The sequence below is a fragment of the Lepidochelys kempii genome, chromosome 4 (assembly GCF_965140265.1).
Source record: "Lepidochelys kempii isolate rLepKem1 chromosome 4, rLepKem1.hap2, whole genome shotgun sequence".
NCBI classification, from domain to species: Eukaryota; Metazoa; Chordata; order Testudines; family Cheloniidae; genus Lepidochelys; species Lepidochelys kempii.
The window spans coordinates 122,411,177-122,438,612 of NC_133259.1; the positions used below are offsets into that span (position 1 = coordinate 122,411,177).

A 27,436-nucleotide genomic window follows, 5' to 3' on the forward strand; every position below is an offset into this window, starting at 1 on the left:
ATTGCATTCAGTTAAGAATATTTAATTGTAGTTACATACTGCAGGTTCTAAAGTTAAACTGTAGTTAAAGCCAAATTTTCAGATAGCCTTAATCCAGCCTGCAAACATGAATGTGTAAAATTAAGAACATAAGAATGGCCATACTGGGTCAGAATCAATAGTCCATCTAGCCCAGTAACTTGTCTTCTCACAGTGACCAATGCCAGATGCTTCTGGCAGTTGGAGATTTAGGGACACCCAGAACATGGGGTTGCACGCCTGACCATTTTGGCTATCTGCCATGAATTTATCTAATTTTTTTTTAACCCAGTTATACTTTTGGCCTTCGCATCATCTCCATGGTAACAGGTTCTGTGGGTTGACTCTGTGTTGTGTGAAGAAGTACCTACTTACGTTTGTTTTAAACCTACTGCCTGTTAATTTTGTCAGGTGTCCCCTAGTTCTTGTGTTATATGAAGGGATAAAATAATGTTTCCCTATTCACTTTCTTTACACCATTCATGATTTTATCCCCCAGTCATCTCTTTTTCTACAATGAACAGTTCCAATCTTGTTAATCTCTTTTTATGTGAAAGCTATTCCTTCCCCCTAATAATTTGTTGCCCTTCTCTAAACATTTTCCAATTCTAATATATATATATTTTTAGATGTGGCAAAAGGCGTGGGCATCCCATGGATTTATATACTGGCCTTATGATATTTTCTGTCTTATTATCTATCCCTTTCCTAATGGTTCTTAACATTGTTAGCTTTTTTGACTGCCCCTGCATGTTGAGTGGATGTTTCCAAGGAACTAACCACGAAGACTCCAAGATCTCTTTCTTGAGTGGTAAATCTAATGATTAATGACCCAATAATTTTGTATGTATAGTTGGGATTTTATTTCTAGTGTACATTACTTTGCATTTATTAACAATGAATTTCATCTGCCGTTTTGTCACCAGTCACATAGTTTAGTGAGATCCCTTTGTAACTCTTCACAGTCAGTTTTGGAGTTAACTGTCTTGAGTAATTTTGTATCATGTGCAAACTTTGCCATCTCTAGGTACCTAAACTCACTCAGTGCTTACATTTTAGGGGAAATAAACGTTTACTCAATGCCTATGTTCCTGCTTCTGGACATGAGCACCGCTGCCTCGCTCTAGGTGACTGGGTGCCTATCTGCCGCCTAAGCCCCAGAGCAATTCATGAATGGGGATAGATGTGCTCAGAGGCTGCCTACTGGATTGGGTCCCATTCAGAATCTGGCCGGAGGAGGAAGTGACGGTGCTCACCTTAAAACTTGTAGTCCAGTGATTAGAACATTCGCTGGGATGTGGGCGGCATCTCTTTTTGGCCCAGTGATTGTTTTTATCCACAGTCACTGGGCTGGAGAGAGCTAAAGAGGGAATGACTCTGTAGCCCAGTGGTTATGGCACCCACCTGGGAGGTGGGAGACCCAGGATCCCCTGCCCCAATCACGCTTTCATTGTTTATCCACAGTGGAACAGCTTCAACAGGAGAGACCTAGCGAAGCCCACATCAGAATATCCCATAACCCAGTGGTTAGAGCCCTGCTTCTGAGTGGTGTGGGAGACCCCTGTTCAAATTCCTTCTCACCCACCAGCAAAGAGGGGAACTGAGTCTCTAAAAGTTATAAGGTGGGCACCCCCCTCCTCCTCTGCCATTTCATCCTTCAAGAAATGTCTTCGGCACGTAAGCCTGTAGGCGGCAGGTTCCTGTTTGTAGAACACTAACAAGAGATAAGCGCCTCCCTGCAGCCCTGACTTAAGTGCTAGTCTCTGAGAGAGGGGCAGGGCTTTGCAACACCCTGACTGTAAGAATTTCCCATTGGCTAGCTTAGGCGGCTCCTGACCTCGTGTGCTGACTTCTGTTGATTGCATTCTAAGGTGCCCGTCTCTCTCCATTCATTGTATAGGGAGCCTGGGCGCCTGACTCGGCTTTGTGGATCACAGTGTTGTTCCTGTGTTTTTTCCACTTGCCTAAAAGTTCCGTGTTACAATGTCTAAGTCCCTTTGTGAATCCAGGCCCTAGAAATCTGGAGTAGAGTCTAGTCTTGTACATCATCAACAGAACTGTTTATTAAATTGCAGTCAGTTACAGCTTTGGAAACCTACAAAGAGCAACGGGTTTACCCAGGTGTCAGGTGTCATGCGGGGCATCATTTGAAGATCATGAGCGTTCACAAGTATAACAAAAGGTCGAATTTGGCCTGCGAATCCTTAATAGTGATAATGGCATGAGAAATCTAGAACCCAGGTTGAGTTTTCAGGGCTGACCATTAGAAATGCTTCTTTTTTTTAAATTGTATACTGAGCACAGAATCCATGATGGACAATAAACATGGAATTCCATAGTGCCTTTTCTTACAGTCTGCTTTCAGTGTGTATCCAAAGGGATCAACTTAAGTTTCAACCTTCAGTTTATTGTAGATTGAACTGGGGCCTCAATTGCAGGAGTAATAATCCTTTTCTGAACAGTGAAGCTTTACCTTCAAATTTTTTTTTTGGTGTAGAAAGACTGGAAGGATGGCCTTCTTCCCAAATTAAGCTCTCTACTTACTAAGCATTGTACAGTGTATATGTCCCTGTTGCAGCTTATGAAATATTACCCTTTTTCATTCTCGTTGGCTGGGACTTGTGCATAAAAATCTGTGTCTTAAATTTATTGCACAAAATTCTTTCGGGGTCAGTTAATTTTTAATCTGCTTTTTCCCCCCCTGAAGCAGATATGGTGGTTTAGCTTGTTGCAGACTGGTTATCCAAATCTGCTCTCAGTTTTAGGGAATTCAATGGGAGTTACGTATGCCATCTGAGAGCAGAATTGGGCCTGCTGTGTTGTGAAATATGCAGTTCGGGTTCCAGAAATAGTGCTAAATGTGAACATTTAACCTAGCAGATAATAAACAATGCTAGTGAAAAGCATAATGCTATCTCTTCATAGCAGTCTAAATTGGATCAGTTCTTTCAATGCTTTTGATCCAGGTAAAGCATCATTTTTTGGCAAGTTGTATTTTTTTTGGTTATTTTGTTTGCATTTTGTTTTGTTTTTTAATAGATTAAACTGAACTTTGTAGGTATATATATTTTATAGCTGGAGACCAAGCCCTATTAGACAGCAATAGAAGGCTTCCAGGGAGTTTGTTGGGTTTTTTTTTTTTTTTTAGTGTTAAATAGTTACTTTTTCCCTACGCTTACATACATATCACTGTAGCCCACAGCCTGCCGCTCTGGAGACCAAACAATGACAATTATATCATACACAGGAGTGCAACCCAGAAATATACCCTACAATCAATGGCCACAATTATTAAAAAGGGATGTGCAAGAGGGGACTGGCCCTTGGGATGCATATATATATGTCCTAGTTTGTCCGCTCTGGCCCTTGGACCTCTTAAAGCTGGGAGCTGAGTTGCAGATCACATGCTTGCTTTCCTAGATGGGATATAATTGCTCACTGTAAATTCCATTGGGAGGGTGGGGGTAAACACCAGGGAGGGAGAAGAGCTATTTAAATTAAAGGATGATGGTTGCACAAAAACAAATGGGTATAAAAGGCCCAGGAATAAATTTTAAGTTGGAAACTAGAAGGTTTCTAACTATCAGAGGGGTGGAATAACCCCCTCCCCCATAGGAATGATGGGGGCAAATAATCTTAACTAGTTTTAAAATGGAGCTTGATAAGTTTATGATCCAGATTATATGATGGGGGTGCCTGGGGATTTCAGGGGACTCAATGATCCAGGCGGTTCCTTTCAGTCCTTTGTCCCTATGTAGTCATGTGCTGCATAGGAAATCACATATTAAGCTTCCTGCCTCTTCGGCAGAGAAGGGAGATCCTAAGGTCAGGGAAACAACTGGGAGGGGGCTCTCTGAACCTGCTCGGCAAAAAGCCTAAGAGGGAGGCATGCAGGAAGCAGGAACTGGCTAGGGGGAAGCCTTGGCTGTGAGTTCCTGGAAGGACTTTAAGAACTGTGAATAGTGATTGGGAAGAGCTACTACAGGGGAAGGGTGTGTCCTTTCCCATCCTAGATGGGGGAAACTAGGCTACCCTAAGGGGAAGGGTATGTTCTTCCCCCTTCTGGCTGGCCAAAGCCTCTGGGGGATTAGTGCCCAGTGTGTTTCAGTTGCTTTTGTTTTGTGACCATTTTGTGGGTGGTCCAAGTTATGCTCTGTGACATACCCAGGGTACAGTCCAGACTAATGAGTAGCTGTGTCACCTCTGCCCTCTAACCTGGGGTGCCCTTTATGCTGCTTTGCTGCTATCGCCTGCCGTCTGGACAGCTCACAAACAGCCTCCAGCATGAAAGTCGCTCCCAGCGATGTCTGTCTGTGTGCTGCAGCCAACCAGCCACACCTTGGCTCTTACTAGCCTTGGTTATATTGCATGGTGACTCCATGAACCCAGCATACTTCAGAAATGTATGTCCTTTACTGCTGGACAATACAAGTTTATACAATATCGGTCATTTTATGAAAGAACAAGGAGCAATGGTCTCAAGTTGCAGTGTGGGAGGTCTAGGTTGGATATTAGGAAACACTATTTCCCTAGGAGGGTGGTGAAGGACTGGAATGGGTTACCTAGGGAGGTGGTGGAATCTCTATCCCTAGAGGTTTTTAAGCCCTGGCTGGGATGATTTAGTTAGTGTTGGTCCAGCCTTGAGCAGTGGGTTGGACTCGATGACCTCCTGAGGTCTCTTCCAACCCTGATCTTCTATGATTCTATGAACAGAAATGTGATACACATAGCTAGTTACCCCAAATGGAGTTTCCCAAACACTTCAATTCAAACCCACCAGATTAGATATAACAATAAAACAAGTTTATTAACTACAAAGACAGAGATTTTTTTGAGTGCAAGAAATGAGGCACAAAGGCCAGAAATGGTTACAGTAAAAATAAAGATAAACTGCAACTGTTAAATTCAAAGCAAAGTTTTTCTCACCACACATTCTCAGCAGTCTGACTAAACTTCTTGGGTCAGGACCCCTTCAATAGTTACTTCCTTTGTTCCTTCTGATGCAGTAAATCAATAGGCAGAGAGAGAGGAGGGTGTCCTTTGGGGTGTCTGCCACTTCTTTTTGTAGTCGTGCCCCCACTCTGAAAAGCATTTCCCCCTGGGAGCAACGTGACAGGCAGTTTGTATGGAAGGGAACTCCATGCTGTATCTTTGCTAAGATTACTCCTGGGGGAATTCTGCGCCACTGCACACATGCAGAATTCATGTCCCCCGTGGATTTCTTTGCTTCCCTGCAGAAAAATGACTTCTGACGGGGAAGTGAAGGGAAGCTGCAAAAGTGGTCACCCACCCCTCCCAGCAGTGTAGTCATGTCATTTTGGGTACCCAGAGCAGCTGGTGGAGAGGTAAATCACTGGGGTAAGGGGGGGCTGGGGATGCCCTGATTAGTGGCTCCTACCCTGCGGTGGGCTCAGCTGCTAGTCCCAGCTGGGCTGAGGGTGGGGGATGTTGTGACTTCCTATTTCCCTGCAAGAAAGGGCTGGGTCCAGGGTCAGGGCCAACCCCAGAAACCTCCCCTAGCTGCAGGGAGCTTCACCCCACCCCTCATTTCCTGCCCACATTGCTCCTCAGCCACAGGGGAAGGGATCACTGTATTAATTAATTGCGTTTGGTTAATCTCACTGTTAAACAATAGAATACCAATTGAAATTTATTAAATATTTTGGATGTTTTTCTACATTTTCAAATATATTGATTTCTGTTACAACACAGAATACAAAGTGTACACTGCTCACTTTTTATATTATTACAAAAATTTGCAATCTAAAAATAAAAAATAGTATTTTTCAATTCACCTCATACAAGTACTGTAGTGCAATCTCGTTATTGTGAAAGTGTAATTTACAAAGGTAGATTTTTTTTTTAAATAACTGCATTCAAAAACAAAACAATGTAAAACTTTAGCGCCTACAAGTCCACTCAGTTCTACTTCTTGTTCAGCCAATTGCTAAGATAAACAAGTTTGTTTTCATATACAGGAGATACTGCTGCCTGCTTCTTATTTACGTCACCTGAAATTGAGAACAGGCTTTCACATGGCACTTTTGTAGCAGTGTTGCAAGGTATTTACATGCCAGATATGCTAAACATTTGTTTGCCCCTTCATGTTTCCATGCTGATGATGCTCGTTAAAAAAACCCAACCCATTAATCTATGTCTCCTGTTCTGTTTACCCATATTCTGCCATATATTTCATGTTATAGCAGTCTTGGATGATGACCTAGCACATGTTTGTTTTAAGAACACTTTTTCACAGCAGATTTCACAAAATGCAAAGAAGGAACCAATGTGAGATTTCTAAAAACAGCTACATCACTCGACCCAAGGTTTAAGAATCTGAAGTGCCATCTAAAATCTGAGAGGGACGAGGTGTGGAGCATGCTTTCAGAAGTCTTAAAAGAGAAAAACTCAGATGTGGAAACTATAGAACCCGAACCACCAAAAAAAATCAACCTTCTACTGGTGGCATCTGACTCAGATGATGAAAATGAACATGCGTTGGTCTGTTCTGCTTTGGATTGTTATCGAGCAGAACGCATCATCAGCATGTACCCATGTTGTCTGGAATGGTGGTTGAAGCATGAAGGCACATATGAATCTTTAGCACATCTGGCACATAAATATCTTGCGACACCAGCTACAACAGAGCCATGCAAATGACTGTTCTCACTTTAAGATGACATTGTAAACAAGAAGCTGGCAGCATTATCTCCTACAAATGTAAACAAACTTGTTTGTCTGAGCTATTGGCTGAGTGGACTTTGTTTTATTTTTGAATGCAGTTATTTTTTTGTACATAATTGTACATTTGTAAGTTCAACTTACATGATAAAGAGATTGCCCTGGCAGTACTTGTAAAAAACAAAAATAGTATTTTTCAGTTCACTAATACAATGCAAATATTTGTAATCAAAAATATATATATATATAAAGTGAGCGCTGTACACTTTGTATTCTGTATTGTAATTGAAATCAATATGTTTGAAAATGTAGAAAACATCCAAAAATATTTAAATAAATGGTATTCTATTGTTTAACAACACAATTAATCGTGATTAATTTTTTTAATTGTGCAATTAATCAAGATGAAAGTTTTTAATCGCTTAACAACCCTACTTTTTATACATATTATTAATATTCCTAAATGTAAAGGTAACATAGTCTATCATAGCAGAACTCAAAAAGCTGATCTAATACTACTGGAAGTGCTTTGGTGTTTGGTCTCTTACACCAAGCAGCATAGATAGATAAAGTCAAGCATGGTTTTAATCCATTTCTATTGGGAAATCTAAACTCAATATGTTTTATTTGTTGGCTAGAAGCAGGCAGTGGGTTAGCGTGTTTTTTTTTTTTTTTGCATTTAGCAGTGAAACCAATATTCAATCTTAGGTGCCAATGTGTGACACTTAAAACAGACTTTCAGGTGCTTGGCTGTAGGTTTAGCTGCCTAACTTTCAGTGCTCAAGTTTAAAATTTGGACTCGTAACTAGTTCTGTCCTGCTATCACCAGATGTTTCTCAGGATATTTATGAAGCAAGACAATTTTTTGGGGGGGGAGAAAAGATTGTAAAAGCTGTTCCCTACCTTACCACTCCAGAACGATGGCTCCAATCTTCTACCTGACCACATCCTGTCTAGCACAAAGAAATACCAGTTTCATGCTGTTAAATGTAAAGGGCAATAGAATGGAACTGCCTTTATATCAAGGCCCTACACACTCTGTGGCAAGGTAAATCTAAATTCTGTCGCAAAGCCCTTTTTAATTTGCCGTGCTCCAGGTTGGGAGACAGGGAATTCTGCAGCAGTTTGGGGGAAGTATTAAACAAATGAAAGTTTACAGTTTTTTATTTCATTACATTTGAAAATGAATAATAGAATCAGTAGAGTCCTTTGTGCTTTATATATATATATATATATATATATATATATATATATATATATATATATATATATATATATATATATATATATATATATATTGCTATTATGTTCACTTTATTTTACTCTTGCCCCCCTAAATTTTCAGTTTTCTTTGTGCTGGGGACTGCTATATTAACACCTAATTATGTTGCAGAAGCTAAAGGTTTTGATAGATGGGGTTTAAGCAGTGTAGGAGAGGCTTGGGACATAAATATGTTCACATCACTGAGGAGGGTTTTTAGCTTCTCTGTTTTTGCTCAGGGCATTACTCAATCATTGCTTTGCAGAGAGATCTACCAAATGGTGTTCATTCCAGGGGAGCAATACAACTGCCCTGTTCTGACATCAGCATTATAAATATTAACGACTTCCACAGCTCTAAACACAGGCAGAAAGCTAGAGCTGCTTTAGCATTCGCTCTGCTTGTATACACTCAGGTTCCCGGCATTTAGGGTGACCCTACAGAAAGTGAAAAATCGGGACAGAAGGTTGGGGGAGCGGGTAATAGGCGCCTATATAAGAAAAAGTCCCGAATATCGGGACTGTCCCTATAAACTCGGGACATCTGCTCACCCTACTGTCATTACATATGCACACCCTATGTGCTCAGACCCTGTGACGGCTAAAACTTCAGGGGCTGAGAAGGGATTATCATGAGCAGGATGGCTCCAGCAGAGAGAGAAGCTCATCTGAGCATATACAGAAATGTCGTTGAATAAAACTTCTGTTTTTTGATATTTAAAAACTTTCCCCCCAAATATGATTTGTTTCTAGTAACTAAAATGTTAGTTATATAAACTGAGTCAGAGGCCTAATCTTCATGTGTGGGTACCTAGAAGCAGTCATCTGATTAAAAGTTACCTGATTTTCAGAGATGCTGGGCACATACACCTCCCACAAAAGCCAGTGAGAGTTAAAGGCACTTGTTACCTCACAAAATCAGATGTTTAGTTAGGTGCCTCACTATAGAATTAAATTTGGGTACCTAGCTTTGAAAACAAGGTTCTGAGCTACGATAGCAGCATAGGTGTATCCTGCCCTCGCTCCCTGGAGGAATTCCTGTTTGTCTGTGACATTTGCCTGGTATATGGATAGTTCTTAGAAGTCAATAGCTGGCACCTAAATATTTAACTTGCAATAATAAGGATATTCTACCTTGCCATGGTAACAGTAAAAACACACATGCATCTATCTTATCTACTTATCTATTCTCTAGTTAACTGTGGGTGGGAGAAGGGATTTAATGTGGATATATATTGCTTTCACCCACTGATCACTGTTTCTTCTGGGTGATTAGCAAAGCAGGGTGTGTACCTCCCACCAACTTTGTGTTTTGTCATAAAGCAAAGAGGATATTGTTTTCAGCATTTATGGATACTGTCCCTAATTAATCTCCATATCTAACTTGGCCTGTCTTGCCATCAACTCAGTACCACCTGCTAAGGGAAACTGAGTGTTTCAAAAATGCCTTTTCTTTTTAGTAAAAAAACCCCAAGAAATCCTCTATCATTCTTAGACTAAAGACTTGCTGAGAGCCCAGTACTGTGCATTGTTGATTTAGTCTGTGTTGCAGCTCAGATTTGCTAGCATTACACTTTTTTTTCTAGATCCCTTCCTCTTGGCCACAGTCCAAAGACACAATGTCCTTGTTTAGCATTTTGATGTGGGGAAACACTGATAATTAAAACAGGTTTCAAGCCATGAGCTGATTTGTAAGCAGCAACTTGCTCCAGGATGTGTGTTGTCAGTCGATAAATACCCAGTTGGTGTGTGCTGAGCGACAGTGTGTCTTGTGCCTGATTATGCACAGTGTGTGTGCGTACATGTTGATTGAACCCACACCCTAGGGGGAGTATTGTTTAAATTAATAAAGTAAATATATAGAAGACTGGCGATGCCATTCTCCCTTACGCTGGTATAAAACCAGTTTAACCACACACTGACTTTAGTGGAGTTTCTCCTTATTTACAGTTGTATAATTTAGGGCAGAATCAGGCCCTGGAGTATTAAGACATATGTCCAGGATGGGTGTATATATAAAGTAATGGAATTAAACCTATAATGTACCAGCATCTGAATAAATAGGTCGTGCAATGGAAATCTCCTTGCCCTCAAGGGTTTGTTGGACTGGGCCTTCAGTTTCCTTAGGCACCAGACTGACTTATGAAGATTTGGGATTTTCTATTTTGCAGAGTTAACAAATAAATAAAACCAAAATTAAAACAGATGGATTTGTGGAGCTGTGTTACATGGGGAAAAGAGTTCCAGCATGTTAGTGTGCAAAATGAGTGAATGAAAGGCTATGATATGGCGGTAAGCCTTTAAAAAAAAAAAAAACTTCGAAGACATGAACCCATTAAAAGTCTTATTTTTGTAAATGCTGTTTCCAGCCCTCTGTATGCTTATGCATGTATATTTGTGTGTGTATTTTCAAGAGTTTGCATAGTTCTCCAAGAGTCGTTGCTGTTCATCTACCTAAATTATATAGGTGCCATGGGATGTAGGCATGCCATTGGATTTTTTAGTATACTGAAGAGGAAATAATCTAAGCAAATCCTGTATGAATGAACCTTTTTCATTCAGATGTATTTTTTCATTGTACAAGATGTCATTGGAGTTATTGCTCAATTTCTTATACTTAAGAGGTATATACGAGGATTGGCCTCTTTCCTACTTCTGTTCACCATTTCAGTAGAGCCACTCATAGCCATATCAAACAGTATGGGGGCGGAGGAGGAGTAAAAGGGATAAAAACAGGGAATATCTTTAAATAGAATTTCCTTTTATGCAGGTGATAAATTTAATATACCATCTCAAACCTTCAAAATTAATGTCAGTTCTTCACAACAACAAAAGAATGGTGCTTTGTTTCCAGCTGTACGATAAATGGACATGCAACAAAAGATCTAGGCCCACTTCACACTCTTCCGCAAAAAAAAAAAGTCACAAAGGGTGAAAACTTACTGGTTTGTACAACCAGCAACAGAACCAGCATTGTCAGACCTTGCAGATTCTCAACCAGGTATGTGCAGTTAACTATGTGAAAACAGATTTATACATATACATTTATATAAGTTGATTCTTAGCTGCTGCCCAGATGGGCAAAACCACAAATGGAATGAGCGTTGCCCTATAGTTCAAATTGGAGCCTAACATTCTGCGTATAATCAAGATGGTACCATGTACTAGTGTTAGTAGGATAAAGGTGCAGCGCTGAGATGGTGGGACAAAGATACCTTCAAGCCATTTTTATGCCTTCCATACTCTAGGTTGCTGTGAAAGTCATTGCAGTGCTCAGAGCCTGCTTTAATTTACCACAGTCTTAGCAACTGCCTCTAAGTTATGGCAGTACTCAACATTCCTGCTTGTGTCTGACATGCCTCTATACCCCTAGTTTACACCTACTACCCGCCCTTTGAAACCCATACAGGGTGTCATCAAACAACTACAACCCATATAATCAGTGGGGACCCCATCCTGAAAGAAGTCTTTCCTGCATTCCCTCTTTTGGCTTCAAACAATCCCCCAGCCTCTCCAAGTTCATCATCAGAAGCAAGCTCCCTGCAGACCAGGACATACCAACTCAAAGCAGCACCAGACCCTGCCAAAACAGATGCAAAACCTGAAGACCTATTTCTACTGCTACAATGATCAACACTGCCCACAACACACCTTTCGAGATTCATGGGTCCTACACATGCTTATCACAACATGTGGTGTATACCTCATCCAATGCATTAAATCCCCCAACACCAATTATGTGGATGAACCCAATCACTATTCTTTCAACAGGAAAATGATAAAAGATAAAAACACCAGATGACCTGTGGTGTGAACACTTTTCACAAAGCAGTCACTCTATATCTGACCTCTCAGTCCTCATCCTTAAAGGAAACCTGCACAACACTTTCAAAATACGAGTGTGAGCTTAAATTCATAACTCTGCTTGACAGTAAAAATTATGGTCTTAATAAAAACACTGGCTTTATGGCTTATTACAGCAATCTGTAAATGCACTAACCCCCTTTTTTTTGTCCTATGACTACAGGGGTTTTAATGAGCCACTTCACCTTGAATGGTCCCTTAGCACATATTCTAACTACTTATACTAAACCATCTGTTCATTCTTGTATTTAGCTGTGATACTCTGAATACCTTTCCCAGGCCTGAAGAAGAGCTCTGTGTAGCTCGAAAGCTTGTCTCTCTCACGAACAGAAGTTGGTCCAATAAAAGATATTACTTCACCCAGCTTATCTCTCTAATATGCCTCTATTCTGGCATATACAGTCAGGTGTTGTCCCTGTGCTAGGGAATTCTCTGGGGCTGCTCTGCCTCTTTTATCATATTGCTCCAATTCTTTTTCTCCTAGTTTGCTGATGTGTCAGCACTTCACTGTTATTTAGGAAACATGGTGGTGTGACTATCCCTTTTTGTCTCTAAAGGGCAGCCATCAGTGGTACTCATCTGTGAACTGATTGTGAGAAAAACGCTGTAGAGACTTTCTGCCAGGCACTCTCTTTCTAATGAGTCAAGTACATCCCTGACACAATGCAGTCTGTGTTCACCTGTCCCCAACTTGCTCCAAGCCCATCTTTCTGGATGCTGCTGCCAACTTGCAGAGCTGGGCAAGAATTTATACATTTGTGGTATTACAGATATTTCCCCGTATTTATGTTTGCTAAAAGATGTAGGAATAGTTTCTGGTGTGTCACAAATATTCTTCTATAGCATGGACAAGCTTCAGACTTCAAAGGAAAAAGGCCCAAGTCAAAGTTTTGAACCTGGGCTCAGGATAGGTAGTATTTAATGTAGTCCCATTTTTTAAGAGCTGAAGTATGCACTGAATACTATGGAATATAAATTTGTGTACAGTGATCTAAACCAGATGTCACCATTCTTAAAAAGGATAAATACACAGGAGACTGAATGTAATAGGTAGTCAGTCTTTTCTTTGTCTTCTGCAGGAGGTTTTTGTAGTACAGGTCTAGGTTCCCAAGTCATCAATCTTCTTGTTTTACTTCATAGCCGGTAGGCAAACTTTGACAATAACGTAGTTTAATTAGGTGGTTGGAGAATGAGGTTCCATTACAACCAACCAATCAACTGGATGGTATATATGGTGGCTCTTGTTTATTCAGGGTCATGTTTTAGGGCTTGAAAAAAATACCAGTTGCCTACTTTTTAGAAAACTAAACCTATTAAAGCTAATAAAAATGACAGGGTTTCACCAATGTGGTCCCTGGTAAGAATTCAGAGAATGGATAAGGTTCTACACTGTCCCTTCCTATGGTTTCCATTTTTGAGTCATCCTCCTACATGGTTAGCTACAGTGACCCATCTCTACTTTTGCTCAAAGCTTTCTTTCCACTGTATCCACCCCTTGCTGCAGAATTGTGCTCCAAGCAAAAAGCTTTTGTTTTTAAGAAAAACAAATTTCTAGTTGTCTGGTTGTGAAGAAAAGCTTGAAAATGTGAACCAAGCATGAACTGATGTAGGGTTGTGTTCCTCAGTCTGTAGACAGCCTGAAACGTTAGCTCAAGAGACGTGAACAGCACCACTCATTTCAGTGGGGTGTATACACTGAAGCTAAAAGATCATTTTAATGTCAACATTGTTAAGTTTTTCATTGTTGATCGTTTTACAAGATTTATCCAGCCAATGTGCTTATGCCTCAAACCCAAGCCACCTCCTATACCTTTCCAAATAAAAAGCCCCAACTCATCCTTATCAAGCTGCAAAAAACGTTCACCTTCTTTCCAGATACCTTCAGCCATGCAGATGCATGGACAATATAGAAATCTGCTGTAGAACACTGAAAATGTAGGGAGAGAATGAAATTAATGCTACTATTAAAGTAAATAACACAGGGGCTACTGCACGGATTGTATGACTGACTTTCAGAGTTATTTCACTACAGTCCACCTCTTTAAATTAAATTAAGCAGCTACAGTTTTTCCTGTGTGCTGTGCCAGAGTAACACACACTCCACAGACCTTGCTGCAGAATTTAGGTCCGGGGGCCCACATGAGGTCTTGTGTGTGTATTTAAGGCCTGATCCAAAGTCCTTTGAAATCAATGGAAAGACCCCTTCTGATTTCCAGGGACTTTGACTTATACTCCATGCACACGGAACAACTTGCAGAATTGAGGCCTTAGTGAGCAAAAAAACGGTACATCTACCATAAAATGTGCTACATATATATATCTTTTTGTTGTTGTTGCTTGCACAATAGAAGCACGGAGGTCTGCTATAGATAGAGAACACTACTGAATGTTCAGTTTTTAGCTCTAAGGCACTAGACTGTCAGCAACTATTTCACATATCTCATAGCTATCAGAATGTTCAAGTTCAGCACACTGGGTGCCTTGCCATGGTACAGTGCCTTAGGACTAAGAGTTTCTCTTCCCTCTTCATTAAAGCGAAATTGCTATATAGCTGAAGCATATTGTGAAATTTGAATTCGACTTGGGATTCACTGTAAAATATTTGTAGGAAATATTTATAGGGAAGGCAAAAAAAATAAAAATAATCAGGACTCTTTCTGACTGGGGCCTGGACTCTTTGTGGCTGAATAAATATGGAAAAAGTAGAATGTCATGCTTTGAAAAGCAAAGTTCATACTGTCTTACACTGCAATTAATCTTTTTTTAAATTGTGTCTAGGCCACAACTGAGTTGGTTTCTCTAGAAACATTTCTTATTAGCATTGATTGATGCTTGGGTTTCTCTAGAAACATTTCTTATTAGCATTGATTGATGCTTTCCTTTTACTTACAGAATACTTTAAACAAAGATAATTTTATATTTTCATAGGTACAAAATAACTTTAATTTAATAAAAATTAGCCTGTAAAAATATTATTAGAACCATAAATAGGATATATTTGATACCTCTCCTTTAAGAAAAAGTGTTATAGAATTTAATACGGATTAAGGCTCTCATTCATCAATGCCCTTGAGCACAAGCCTATCGGTGGGCAGATAGTAAAACGCACACACAGAGAAAGAGTAAGGCAATTTACAGCAAAACCCTTAGCACAATACATGCAGTGTGACCAGGTGTAAAATATTAGTTGCTATACAGAACGATAACTATTGATTAAAAAGATGTTAACTGCAGGAGCAGGCGCAGTGGTTCAATGAAGAAAAGGCCTGATCCTGCAACATGTAAAACTCCCACTGACTTAACTCTTTAGGGTTGGCCCGTAAGTCATTACAGGGTAAACATTCCATGAATGATTTCTAAAGGTGACCTGTATTTTAAAAAAATTATATGAAGTTACATTTAACAAGGAATGAAAATACTACATATTTTCAATGTGACCAAGTTCACATTGCTGTAACACTTCCAAACTCAGTCCCTCTTCGTGAATCTCATTTCATTATATATGTAAGCGGGGGAATAGTCCTGCTATTGTAGGGAACTTTCCTGGCTTCTGCACTACCTCGGTGAAGTGGGCTAGTGAAAGGATCTGAGTCCTTGCTCCCACTTCCTTTCCCAGTGGCCTCCCTGCCCTTGAGGACTCCCCTTCCACTCTCCTGTCTGGCAGAGTCTTTGTAACCCCAACAAGGCTGGGCCCAGGATTCCTGGGAGACTCGACCCCCAACTCTCCTGTGGTCACTCAGGACAGGGGCTAGGGTGTCCCCACTCCGGGGTACTCTCTCTGCACTGGGCACTTCTCTGACTGACTGACCATTACATACAATTTAAAGCAAATGCAAGTTATTTAATCAACAATTAATTTTAAAAAGAATAAGGGAAAATGAGAAAGGTTAAAGGAAACACTCAACCCGCTCTGTGGCAGGGAACATCCCAAACAGCGTCTCTGGAATGTCAGGGCAGTTCACAGTCTGTTCTGTGCAAGTCCCAGGCCTTCTTCTCAGGCCCTGGCCGTGCTGCAGGGATGCTGTGGGTTGGACACTTGCTGTGCCGGTGGCCACACGCTCTAGGTGGCATGGCCCTTCTTCCCAGTGTTGCCCCCGCCCTGTCAGGGTTACCAATCCCCCTTCGAGTCTGGCCTGCAGAGCCTCTTGGCTGAGGCGTCTCCCTGTGTTGGGCCCGCTGTCCAGGGTCCCCCCTTGCTCTCCCCAGCTGCTCATGACACCCAGCTCCGGCCTGCCGCAGCCCCAGCTCCAGCTCCACTCTGTCTTAGCTCCAGCTCCACTCTGCCTCAGCACGGCTGCTGCTCTGCCTCCAGCTCCCTGGGCTGCTTCTTTGGCCCCTCTGGCTCTGGTTGCTGCAGCTCTGCTCCCAGGGCAAGTCTGCTGTCTCTGGGCTGTGCCTCTGGCTTTGGGGCTGCAGCTCTGCTCCCCAGCTCAGCTTGGGCCCCTGCTTTCTCCTTAGCTCGGCCCCACTCTGTCTGACCCAGGCAATTCCAGCTCACATGGAGGATGGTACCTCCCCAGCCTCCTGACTCCCTGATTAGCCTGCCCGCCCTGTCATTCAGGCTGACCTGGGGCTTTGGCCTCTCCTCATTGTTCCGAGGGACTGTCAGTCTCAGGTTCCTGATTCCCCATCGACCCTTCCCCCTTTTAGTACTGGGAGCTAGCAACTACAACACCCCCACTGAATGTTAGCAAGGGGCAACCGTCCCCTTACATATAGCATTATGTAGGATTGCGGCAGGCTTTACGTGTGGAAAAAATAGTTTAATACCTAAGAGGTGGGACTGGAATTAGCTTGACAAATACAGTACTATTATCCAGAGTTCAATAGTTGTATAGTATTGTTTCCCAGAGCTACATTTTGAGTTCTTTGTTGATCCACATTCTATGCAGTAACTCCATCCTCTGTAAACCAAACTTTTCGATACCAAAAGATATGGGTGCTTAACATGCAAATAAGGGCAGAATTTGGTCCTTTGAATACACTCTAAGGCTCTGTCTGGACTAGAAAATTGAACAGTTGGTTAGGACTGGTTTAAGCACAAAAGGTTCATTGTGTCCAATCTTTAATTTAAAACCCATTGCAAATTGGTGTCTCTTGCCCTCATTAGTGCTCCTCTAAACCATTTTGTTTGCAATGCATTCTGATTCCTCCTCAGTCCCACAGGTATCTGGCAGTTCCCAGATGATTTCCCAGAAGCAGTAGATTTTGGGACATTTCAAAGGTCCCTGTTGTATGTTGAGATAGTGGGAGGACTAGTTGAACCATTTCAGCTAGTCCACATCCATGCTGGCACTAAAATGGATGAGACTGAAACAGTTGGAACTACAGTAGTTCTTAAACCTGCTCAAGAATGCATGTAAACTAGTCAGAGTACTTTTGTGTGTGAACCTGAAGTGTTTTACCAGTATTCCAGTGATAAAAACAAGTTCTTGGAATCATAGATTTCTCTAACATACACAAGACTTTTCTGCTTAGTCTAATATCCCATTGCTTGATGTGCTAAAAAGACGTTTTTAAGATTTTGGGCCCATGTACACTGGGAGAATTTACTAAACACTTACAAAACTTGTTCAGTTAAACCAATTTTAAAATTGGTTAGAGTCAAGGTGTAGACCCAGCCTAAAGGGGCCTGGCCCATTTTGTCAGAACCAGTTTCAAGAGTTGAAGTGGTCTTGAAAGCAGTTTAGTAAAAACAGCTCAGACCACCACAAACTACCTAAAACCACGTGTACACTGTTGCTCCAACCTGATTTTGAAGTTAATTTAGCTGAGCCAGTTTTTTAAAAGATTTGAAAATTTTCCCAGTAATGCTGTCACTCAGTGCATATAAATAACCAAATTGATGGCTGAATAGTGTTTGGAGTTCTTTGTGTTGTTTTTTTACAAAACCTGGGATTTAATTTAATAATTGTTTTTTCAGTTCTGACACTTTAAAAAGAATAATCTGTTTCATTACAATTATCTAAACCTGACGTTTGCATGAACCTTGTTCACATGACAATATGTAGTTTATTTGTCCTTCGTCATATGCACACACAGTGTGTACTCAAATTTTGATGTGAAACATTTATGGCTGAATTACATGAAAAGCCATCCATAATATGGATTTACAGAATTCTTCAACTGATGTTCCTTGACCAGTAGATTGGAAAGGTACAGCTGTTCATAACATAGATATTGAAAAGCCATATACACTTGGCCTTTTCAGACTTGGGGTCATTGCTTTACCTTTGTTTTATGTAAACATGTATGTACATTTGTCAGAATAGTTTAACCTTTTAGCATCAGGAATACGTATATATTGAATACATTAGAAAACAGTTTAAGGAGATCCCAACTTCCAGGCATTAAGTTGGTTTCCAACCAGTTAGAATCTCATTTATGTGGAGCTGGCTCTGAACGTATCCATGCTTTGGAATACTTAAATCAAGATTATTAAAAGTGAAGACATTTTAAAAATGTAATATACTTATCGCTGTTAAGGTCATTTGTTGTTTTATATTTTTCTCACTGATCAGTGAAAAGAGTCTAGTCAGTTTCTGTTAGTTTTTCTTTCTGGTTAGTATGCACAAATGCTGCAATCTCTGAGTTGCACATAATACAGAGGAATAGATGCTTTACAAATAAATAAATAGAAAAAACTATTTCCACTGGAATTAGTGTGTGTTCACTCAGAGAGCAAGTAAGCTTAGTAAAAAGGTTCCATTTTCATATGAGTTTTTCTGGATTAACAATACAAATCCCATTTATTAACAGTCCTGTATATTTCTACATAATTTAGCTACTCTTAATCTACTGATTGCTAACGTACAGTTTATTTAACTTTTTACTGCACCACTTTGTGTTCTAGTCTCATCTGCTTCATTGCTGCTTCTTCCTTAATCTCCACTTTCCTGATGTATGTGCAAAAATCCTGCTGGTGCATCTAAAGTCTGCTACTTGCACACACAAATGATTCTGTGCAAAGTTAGAAAATTTCCCTTTTGAAAATGTTTCCCCTAGTTTCATCCAAGAAGCAAATTGTTAATTCAAAAAAACAAAACATCCCCGGACACCTTTTAGAGGTTACAGATGTATAGACGATAAATCTCCCGGGTTGAAAGTGTCTGCATTTGTAGAAGTAGACTCTAATAATGTTATTTAACCTTTCTGATTGGTTTAAAGATCAGAATCCGGGCCCTGACTCTGCAAGCTGCTTAAGTATTCGTGTGCAATGGGCTGCTCATGTTTAGAGTTACGCATGTGCTTGAGGAGGTTGTTGAATTTGGCCCTATTCATGGGATCTTTTCCCATTTTTAAAGTTTAGATTACGAAAGTAAAGCCTTGTGTTTAAACACAAGATCCCATGCACAGACAGGAAGCCTTGTGGTGATCTTTCTCCAAAGACATCACATTTTTCTACAGCGTTCTCCTTTCCTGATTGGCTGAAGGAGGAAAAATTATCTCACATTAGCACTTTTTACAATTATGCCATTTTAATTCACACTTATTGTATTAATTATTCATATATGTTATATGTTAATCTCTGTGCAATCAATAAAAAGTAACTAATAAGTGTGTGTATCTAGTCAGACATGCAGTACTATAGACGTCATAAGTTTTGCAATTATCTGTATTTTAATAGTTCATCTGTCATAAAAAGTTAAAAAAAAATTTTTCTACGTTTGTCTTCTGTCTTTGTTCATGCAAATTACATGGCCTTTTATGCATTAATAAATTGTGTTAGACTCTGTTAAATGTTGATGTTGAATACTTATTCTAAATAGTAATAAAAAAAAGCAAAGTGTAAGCAATTTTTGTTCAGAAGCATATAATTACCATGCTAAGATGGTTGGATGTACTGCAGCATGTAGCAGAATTTAAATGAAAAGTTATATCTTTGCAGAAAATGATTATTTATGGCATATTTGTAATTTTCATTAGTAATTTTTTATTATTATTATTATTACTGCTTCTGGTGGTCTTAGGCAGCTTTAGGATCATCAGTCTATTAAGACTTTAATCTTCTCTGATGTTAAAAAAGCCCATTCATGCTAACACATGTGAAGAATGCTGATTTTAATTTCTCACTGAGATAAGATTGACAGAAAAGGGCACAAGATTACAAACATTGCTTAAGTAGTTACTTGGATATCCAGGTCATTGTAAAGATACATGGGAACTTCATATTGCTTCTTGTTCAATTGTATGTACAAAAAAGTAGGAAGTATTTATTTTTTTAAATGCAGAAATATACTCTTGGAATGTTTTGTTTTATCACTTGCTTTGTTTTAGGGTTCTAAAGTAAAAATATTGAACAAACTGTTTTACTGCCAGCCAGTTGGTGAAAGAAAACACAGAATGCTTTAAAAACACACACAGAATACCAGCTTATAGATGTTTATCATCTTTCTTTTTACTGATGAACTGGATGGTGTTTAATGTAGGAGGCTAGAAGTGTTACTTACGAAGGAATATTGTAGTAAACATGACAGAATATGCCATAGTTGTAACTCCTCATTTTCCCCTTTTGTTTTTAGTGCAAACACCATTCTTGATGTATGGTGAAAGATAGAACATATATATATATATATATTTGGAGGGGTATATTTTCCCAGGAGATAGGGCACAGGAATGGGAGTCAGGAGACATAGTGCTCGATCCAATTCCCGTTTAAGTCAATTGAAAAATTCACTCTGACATGAATAGCAGTTGGATTGAGCCTGTTTTCTCTTCCTGGCTCTGCCACTGATTTGCTTTGTGGCCTTGGCCAAGTTAATCCACATCTCTGTTTTTGTTTCCCCCTCTCTAAAATGGGGATAATGATTCATACTCACACTTGCAAACTGCTTTGAGATCTAGATATGAAAAGCACTACAGAAGTGCCAGCTATTATTTCAAGTGACCTGAAGCTTTGGGGCCTGAAGCTTTGACAAAGGGAGAGAAAAGGAAGCCATTGTTGTTGAATCAACTTCTATACAGAAATCCAGGCAAGCAGATGGTGTTTGAAAACAGGATATGCTATCACAGAGTAACTTTTCTACAACATTCTTCATTTTTAATAATTTCAGACGGGCTAAACTCCGGCTATATTTGGAGCAGCTAAAACAGCTTGTGCCTCTTGGGCCAGATAGCACCAGACACACCACTCTAAGTCTGTTGAAAAGAGCCAAGATGCATATCAAGGTAAAAACAAAAATATCCATCCATACTTTGTTTTCTTTAAAATAGAACCTTCAGGAATATGTATTGGTTGAAAAGGAACTTTTTTTTTTTTTTAGTTTTTTACAGTAAATCCACATGTAGTATTTCTGATCTTCCCTATGTCCACGTCTTTATTAAACACTGTGGTCAGATGTTTGGCTGTGTGTGTTCTTTCAGTATGCTGTCCCAGCTCTGCACAGATAGCGGAGACAGCAGACTTTGACTGAACTGCCCAATAACCACAGACTCAGTTCGTAGTGAAGGAACTTGGTCAGGTTTATTGTTGACGAAGCACGGGATTGGTGTCTTATACTTGCTACAAGTACACTCAATGCATGTATGCCTGTGACAATAGATGCAGCTCAGTTAATGATGGGACTTTCCGCTGTCCCCCTCGGCTGGCCAGAGACACTCCCTCTGAGATAACCTCTTTATACACCAATACAAACAAGTTATGTATTCCTTCTGTGGCGTATCTAGGTGTCACCCTCTGACATATTTGGGTACCACACATTGCCTTGTACCTATTGGTTTAATCAAAACATATTTATTTATCATGTTGTCATCCTGACCTCATCTTTAAGATGGGTCAGCGTGTTCCTGTTATCTTTGAGGAATGTACTAGTATCGGGTTTTCTGGTACCACCCTTTTGGAATGTGTTTGTGTGTATATTCTTGTACCTAGCACTACTTAGGAATATATGTTTCTGCAATATCAGTTCTGTTCTTGCCAGATTCTGTGAGCAGGGCCTGCCTCTTGTTCACAACTTAACTTTGCTTTATACCTATGGTTGCAAGGCATCTGGTTTAGACTGGAATGCCTGGTCAAAAAGGGTCCCTGGTGGCTCCAGTCAGCACTGCTGACCGGGCCATTAAAACCGGGTCGGTGGCGCAGCGGGGCTAAGGGAAACTCTCTGCCTGCCTTGGCTCTGCGCAGCTCCCAGAAGTGGCTGGCATGTCCCTGCAGCCCGTAGGTGCAGGGGTGGCCAGGGAGGCTCCACACGCTGCCCCTGCCTCAAGCGCCGGCTCTGCAGCTCCCATTGACCGGGCACTGCGGCCAGTGGGAGCTGCAGGGGCAGTGCTTGCAGGTGTGAGCAGCGCGTTCTGCACAGAACCACCTGGTCACACCTCCGGCTAGGGGCCGGACATGCTGGCCGCTTCCAGGAGAAGCGCAGAGCTAGGGCAGGCAGGGAGTGTACCTTAGCCCCACTGCACTGCCAACCAGGAGCTGCCTGAGGTAAGCACCGCCTGGCAGGAGCCCACACTGTGAACTCCCTGCCCCAGGTCAGAACCCCCTCCTGCACCCTAACTCCTTCCCAGACCCCAACTCCCTGCCCCAGCCCTGAACCTCTTTCCAGACCCCACATCCCCTCCTGTAGCCCAACTCCTGACCCCAGCCCTGTGCCCCCTCCCACACCCAAACTCCCTCCTGGAGCCCGCACCCCAGGCCTGTGCCCCCTCCTGCACACATACTACTTCCCAGACCCTGCTCCTGCACCCCAGTCCCCTGCCCCAGCCCTGAGCCCCTTCCCTGACCCCAGCCCTGAGCTCCCTCCCACACCCAAACTCTCTCCCGGAGCCCGTACCCCAACCCCCTGCCCCAGTCCTGAGCCTTCTCCCACACTCGAAACCCCTTGGTCCTGGTCCCAGTCCAGAACCAACACTCCCAGCTGGAGCCAGCACCTGCTCCCGCACTCCAACCCCTTGCTGCAGCCCAGAGCCCCCTCCCATACCTTGAACCTCTCATTTCTGGTCTCACCCCAGAGACCGCACCCCCCAGCCAGAGCACTCACCCCCTCGCATACCCTAACCCCTTTTCTGAGCCCAGTGAAGGTTGGGGAGAGTGAGCGATGGATGGAGGGTGACTGGAGTGAGTTGCAGGCGGGGCTTCAGCAAAGAGGCGGGGCAAGAGTGTTCGGTTTTGTGCAATTCGAAAGTTGGCACCCCTATTTATATCAGCAAAGCTTTTACTCCTACTTTAGCCCAGGCCTCGGACCAGGCCTTAGATGCAAGGCCTTATGTCTCAAGCCCTCTAGATCAAGTATTGTTTCATCTGAAGTAACACTTAAAAAATGATCTTGCAGTCCCAAGCATATAAAATGTTGATTTCTGCTCAGTCTCTGCTGGTTTATACTCTGCCTTATAACCATAATGCACAAGTCAATAATGGCTGTTCTCTGATTTTTTGAAAGGCTGGGGGCAGGCAGGTATGCTACTGCACTGCTGTTAATGTAAAAGACAACCCTATTCACGGCTGAAATAACTGATGGAGTGGAAAAGCTTATTACTATTAGTAACATTATGTGCCCTGTACCTTGATGGTCATTAAGAAGAAACTGAAAGATGGCTCCTGCTTTCAAAATATTTTTTTATCTGCTGTACTAATTGAGTATAACAAAAATTACTTAAAAAAAAATTCTGCTTTTATATCCAGTATTGTAGTCATTCAGTTGGTTCATTCTAAAGTTACAGCAAAGTTCACTGTGTAATGAGAAGAGTGTTAAAGGGAATATAATACTTTTTAGTAAAAATGTTGAAATATGATGGAAGAAGCCTGCTGTCATACAGCATTGTATTAATTATGCACCTAACAGGAGTGGAACATATAGTTCTTGTCAAATATTGTAGATGAAGTTAAGCAAAGCCATCCTTGTTAGTAATAAATATATTAGGGAGATCCTCAGCTGGTGTAAATCATTGTAACTCCCATTTCCTTCAACAAGGCTACACAAATTTATACCAGCTGAGAATCAGGCCTCTCATAGTTTAGATTAAAGTGAATGAAGGGCCGTGAATGCTCTTTTTGTTCTGGTCTGCAAGTGATACTACCTGTATTGGGCCTTTGTACTACAGAATTCAGAACTACAATTTGCTTTGAAAAGTGACAAGTTTGTGCGATTAACCAAAGAAACATCATTCAGATGCCAGTAAAGCTAGGAATAAATGCCCTTTGATTGCTTTGTTCCTTGACCACACTGAACATTATGATTAATCTCCAATTTTTGGAAAGTGAATAGTTTTTCTTTTTAAAGAGTTAGACTGAACCTATTCCTCTTGAATGGCCACTGGATTGCTTCTCTCCAGCAGGTGTAGAGGCTTTTCAGATTGTCAGCACTACTTTTCTTAAGACTGGCTGGAACTGTTCTTGTAGCTGTAATGACAGTCACACTAGTGCTTGTCTTCCTTCACTATTGCTAAAATGGCAGAATCACTTTAACAGATTTTGAACATTCCCTTCCCTTCCCCCAACAGACCTGTATTTTCACTGAAGTACTGGATAGAGTTTTCAGTCTGACTGTGAATCAAGAGTTAAAGTCAAAGTGTTCCTAAGAGCTCAAGTTTGTGGCAGATAAGTAGCAGCTGGAGAATAAGGAAATCTGATCAGCTGGGCTCAGGTAGTTTGATAAATCAACAAGTGTAGGTGGATTAATCTCTCTTCCAATTGGTATGTTGTGTGTATCTATGTATAATATATATATATATATACACACAAATGGTACCTGGCCTTGGACAAGTCTTAATATGAGGCAAATGTCCAAGATCAACAGTGCACATTATTCCCTCCTTCAAAAGGTCAATACGTCTATTTTATGATGGCTACTCTGAAACAGCAGGATCTTTGAAATCATTCAGGATGGCAACCTGCTGTTTGCTCTACACTTTCACGAAGCACTCTCCTCTAGAAAATCAGGGATAAACAAATTCATATGGTGAGCGAAGAGTCCTTCCAGCACCCATGGTCCTTCCTAATAAGTCTCTTGAATTTTGGTAATCATGTGAAGGCATGTAAAGTGGGAGTTTTCTATACATACCCTTACTGCTAATTCCTGCATCATTCTGAACCAACTAGCAAAAAGAATGACATATTTTTGATTGTTAATGGAGTTGGTCTCTGAGGAAAATATATTACATGTACACATGAAAGGTCTTGATTTGTGGATATTTTTTGCATATGATTCCAAATTTCTTTATATTTACTTCCATGTTAGTGTAGTATCTTCTTCTGTTGTTTCCTCCATAAATGACCTTATGTGACTAGGCAAAAAGGCTCAAGACAAAATCGCAGAAAATAATTGACATGAATAATGCAGCCATCTATATAAGCAACACGGTACAAAATGTTGGGGCTGTTTTTCTTTTGAGTATTAACTGATCAGTAACTTCTCTTATTAAAACTAGAAGGGAAATTTTGGGTAGACAATATAATTATCTTATTGGCTTTTTGTCTACGACATTTGGCTTTACACCTCTATTTCATAACAAATGTATGAACAGTACATACCAAGGAGAAATTTGGGGGAAAGCAAATAGACGAAACAAGTAGAAAATTCACCATTAACAAACCATTTCCAATGTAATGATATTGCAGTATTGCCTAACTAATGAGAACCTTAAATAGTAAAACTTCTCTGACCTGTGTTACGCAGGTCAGACAGTGATCAGAATGGTCCCTTCTGGCATTAAAGTCTATGATTAAAACCCCTTTTACACCTAAGCAACCATTACATTGTGACTGAAAACTGGTTCTTGCTTGTTATTTTATTCTGTATTAATCTAATATGGTCTGTTTTTCATTTCTTTTGTTAATGATTGGTACAGTGATTTAAGTATTTCCCAGCACTAATGTAACAATAATTGGGTCTTAGTCTGAGAAAGCCTTGACAGTTGCTCAGCTATTTCTAAGGGATATTTTCAAAGCATAGGTGTTCTATTATGGGCCAAATTCACTGCTGGCTTCTGCAGTTGAAACTACTGAAGTCAGTGGAACTAAAGAAAAGATTTTGGCCCACCATATATGTTTGGTTTTTTTAAAAAATATTACATGTATATGAGAAACATAGATTGAAATATTTTGAAACAAGTTACTTACATTTTAAAATTGGTGTATGTTAATGATTTAATTATTTATTTTTCACCCCCAAAGAAATTGGAAGAACAGGACCGAAAAGCTCTAAATATTAAAGAACAATTACAGCGGGAGCACCGCTACCTCAAACGCAGATTGGAGCAGCTATCCGTGCAGGGCATGGAACGTATCCGCACTGACAGTATGGGATCAACAATATCCACTGATTCTGAACAAGGTAATCTAACAAGAGGTCTCCTGGTTCATTAAAACTTTGGACCAGCTTCTTCCACCCTTACTCAAATTTAGTAGTGTCTTATGCTGCGTGCTGTCCCATTGGAATCTGTTCTATTCTGAGTAAATTCTTAAGTCATCAGTGGGACTAATTACATAGTAAGGTTACTACTTCACATGAGTAATGCAAAATCTAGCCGAGTGTATTTATGATAAATCAGTAATCAATGCAAGTATTAAAAATGAAATTTACTCCAATATAATGGATTATCGTTAAGAACTTTTATTGTCTTCTGTATTGCACATTATAATTTTGTATTAAAAATTAGATTGTAAATGTTTATTCTAATATATATTGGTAACATATTAGAAAATGTATTACAGAGTAGATGTATTGTAGTTAATATAAACCATGACTACAGCACATTTTCCAAATGCTGTTGCCCATCATACTTGAGACGAAGGGCAAGATCCTCAGCTGCTGTAAATCTTTGTGAGTTTATTGAAGTCAATGGACCGATCCTGATTTTCACCAGTTGATGATCCAGCACATGATCTAGTAGCTCATTTATCAGTTTCTACAAGGGGATGTGAGCAGCACTGTAACAAGGCAGGATTGTAAAGGCAGTAAACCATATAGAAATGTAAGAGAGTATTGGCAACTATCTTACTGAGTGAATAACAACATAAATTCCTCTATGCCATGATTTTAATAATACATTATGGGGACTATTCTCTCCTGATTAGTGAGATGAGTTCCTACTAACATTAATGGGAATTTTACACCTGCATCAAGGATAATATCCTCTGGTAGATATTTATCTTTGTTACTTCTTGTATTACATTTTTTATTTTGGCTTGAAGTTATAATGAAGGATATAGTGAGTGTTTATTTTCTTAAGAGGTAATTATGTCCTTTTTGAAGACAGGTCCCAGTCTTGCCAGCTGTGACTTAAGAGTGGCATATCAAATTTAGCTTTTTTATTTCCTGGTTTTGATTACTTGCTGTCACAAGTTAAATTTATTACTTCAATAATAGTTTTTGTTTATAAGTAACTGCAGTGCAATTTTCTTTATGTTGTATGCATGTACCATACTGGTGCCTTGGACTTGATCCTGCACCTTTCTAAGTCACTGGTAGTATTGCCATTGACTTCACTGGGATTCGTGTTGAGCTCTTGGAATTAGATGTAGATATCCTCGGTCAGGATGATAAGACTTCAGTCCAAAAGTGGTCCCACTGGAATGAATGGGACTGTTTGTGAAACAAGGTGCTACTTGTTGTGAGCAAGAATGTCAGAATCTGACTCTTCGTTAGGACATTTCTTCAGATGGCTGCTAAGTCCC

The 27,436-nt window shown here is 40.4% G+C and overlaps 1 protein-coding gene across 2 annotated transcripts in view; it reads left to right on the forward strand.

Moving 5' to 3' along the window:
- MXD4 (MAX dimerization protein 4) overlaps positions 1–27,436 on the forward strand; it is a 56,360-nt gene that overhangs the window by 22,196 nt on the left and 6,728 nt on the right. For both annotated transcript variants that reach the window (XM_073342728.1, XM_073342727.1), the window contains exons 4-5: positions 20,877–20,991; positions 25,934–26,093. In XM_073342728.1, coding sequence (XP_073198829.1) covers positions 20,877–20,991; positions 25,934–26,093 — 275 coding nt within the window. The remainder of the gene's footprint in view (positions 1–20,876; positions 20,992–25,933; positions 26,094–27,436) is intronic.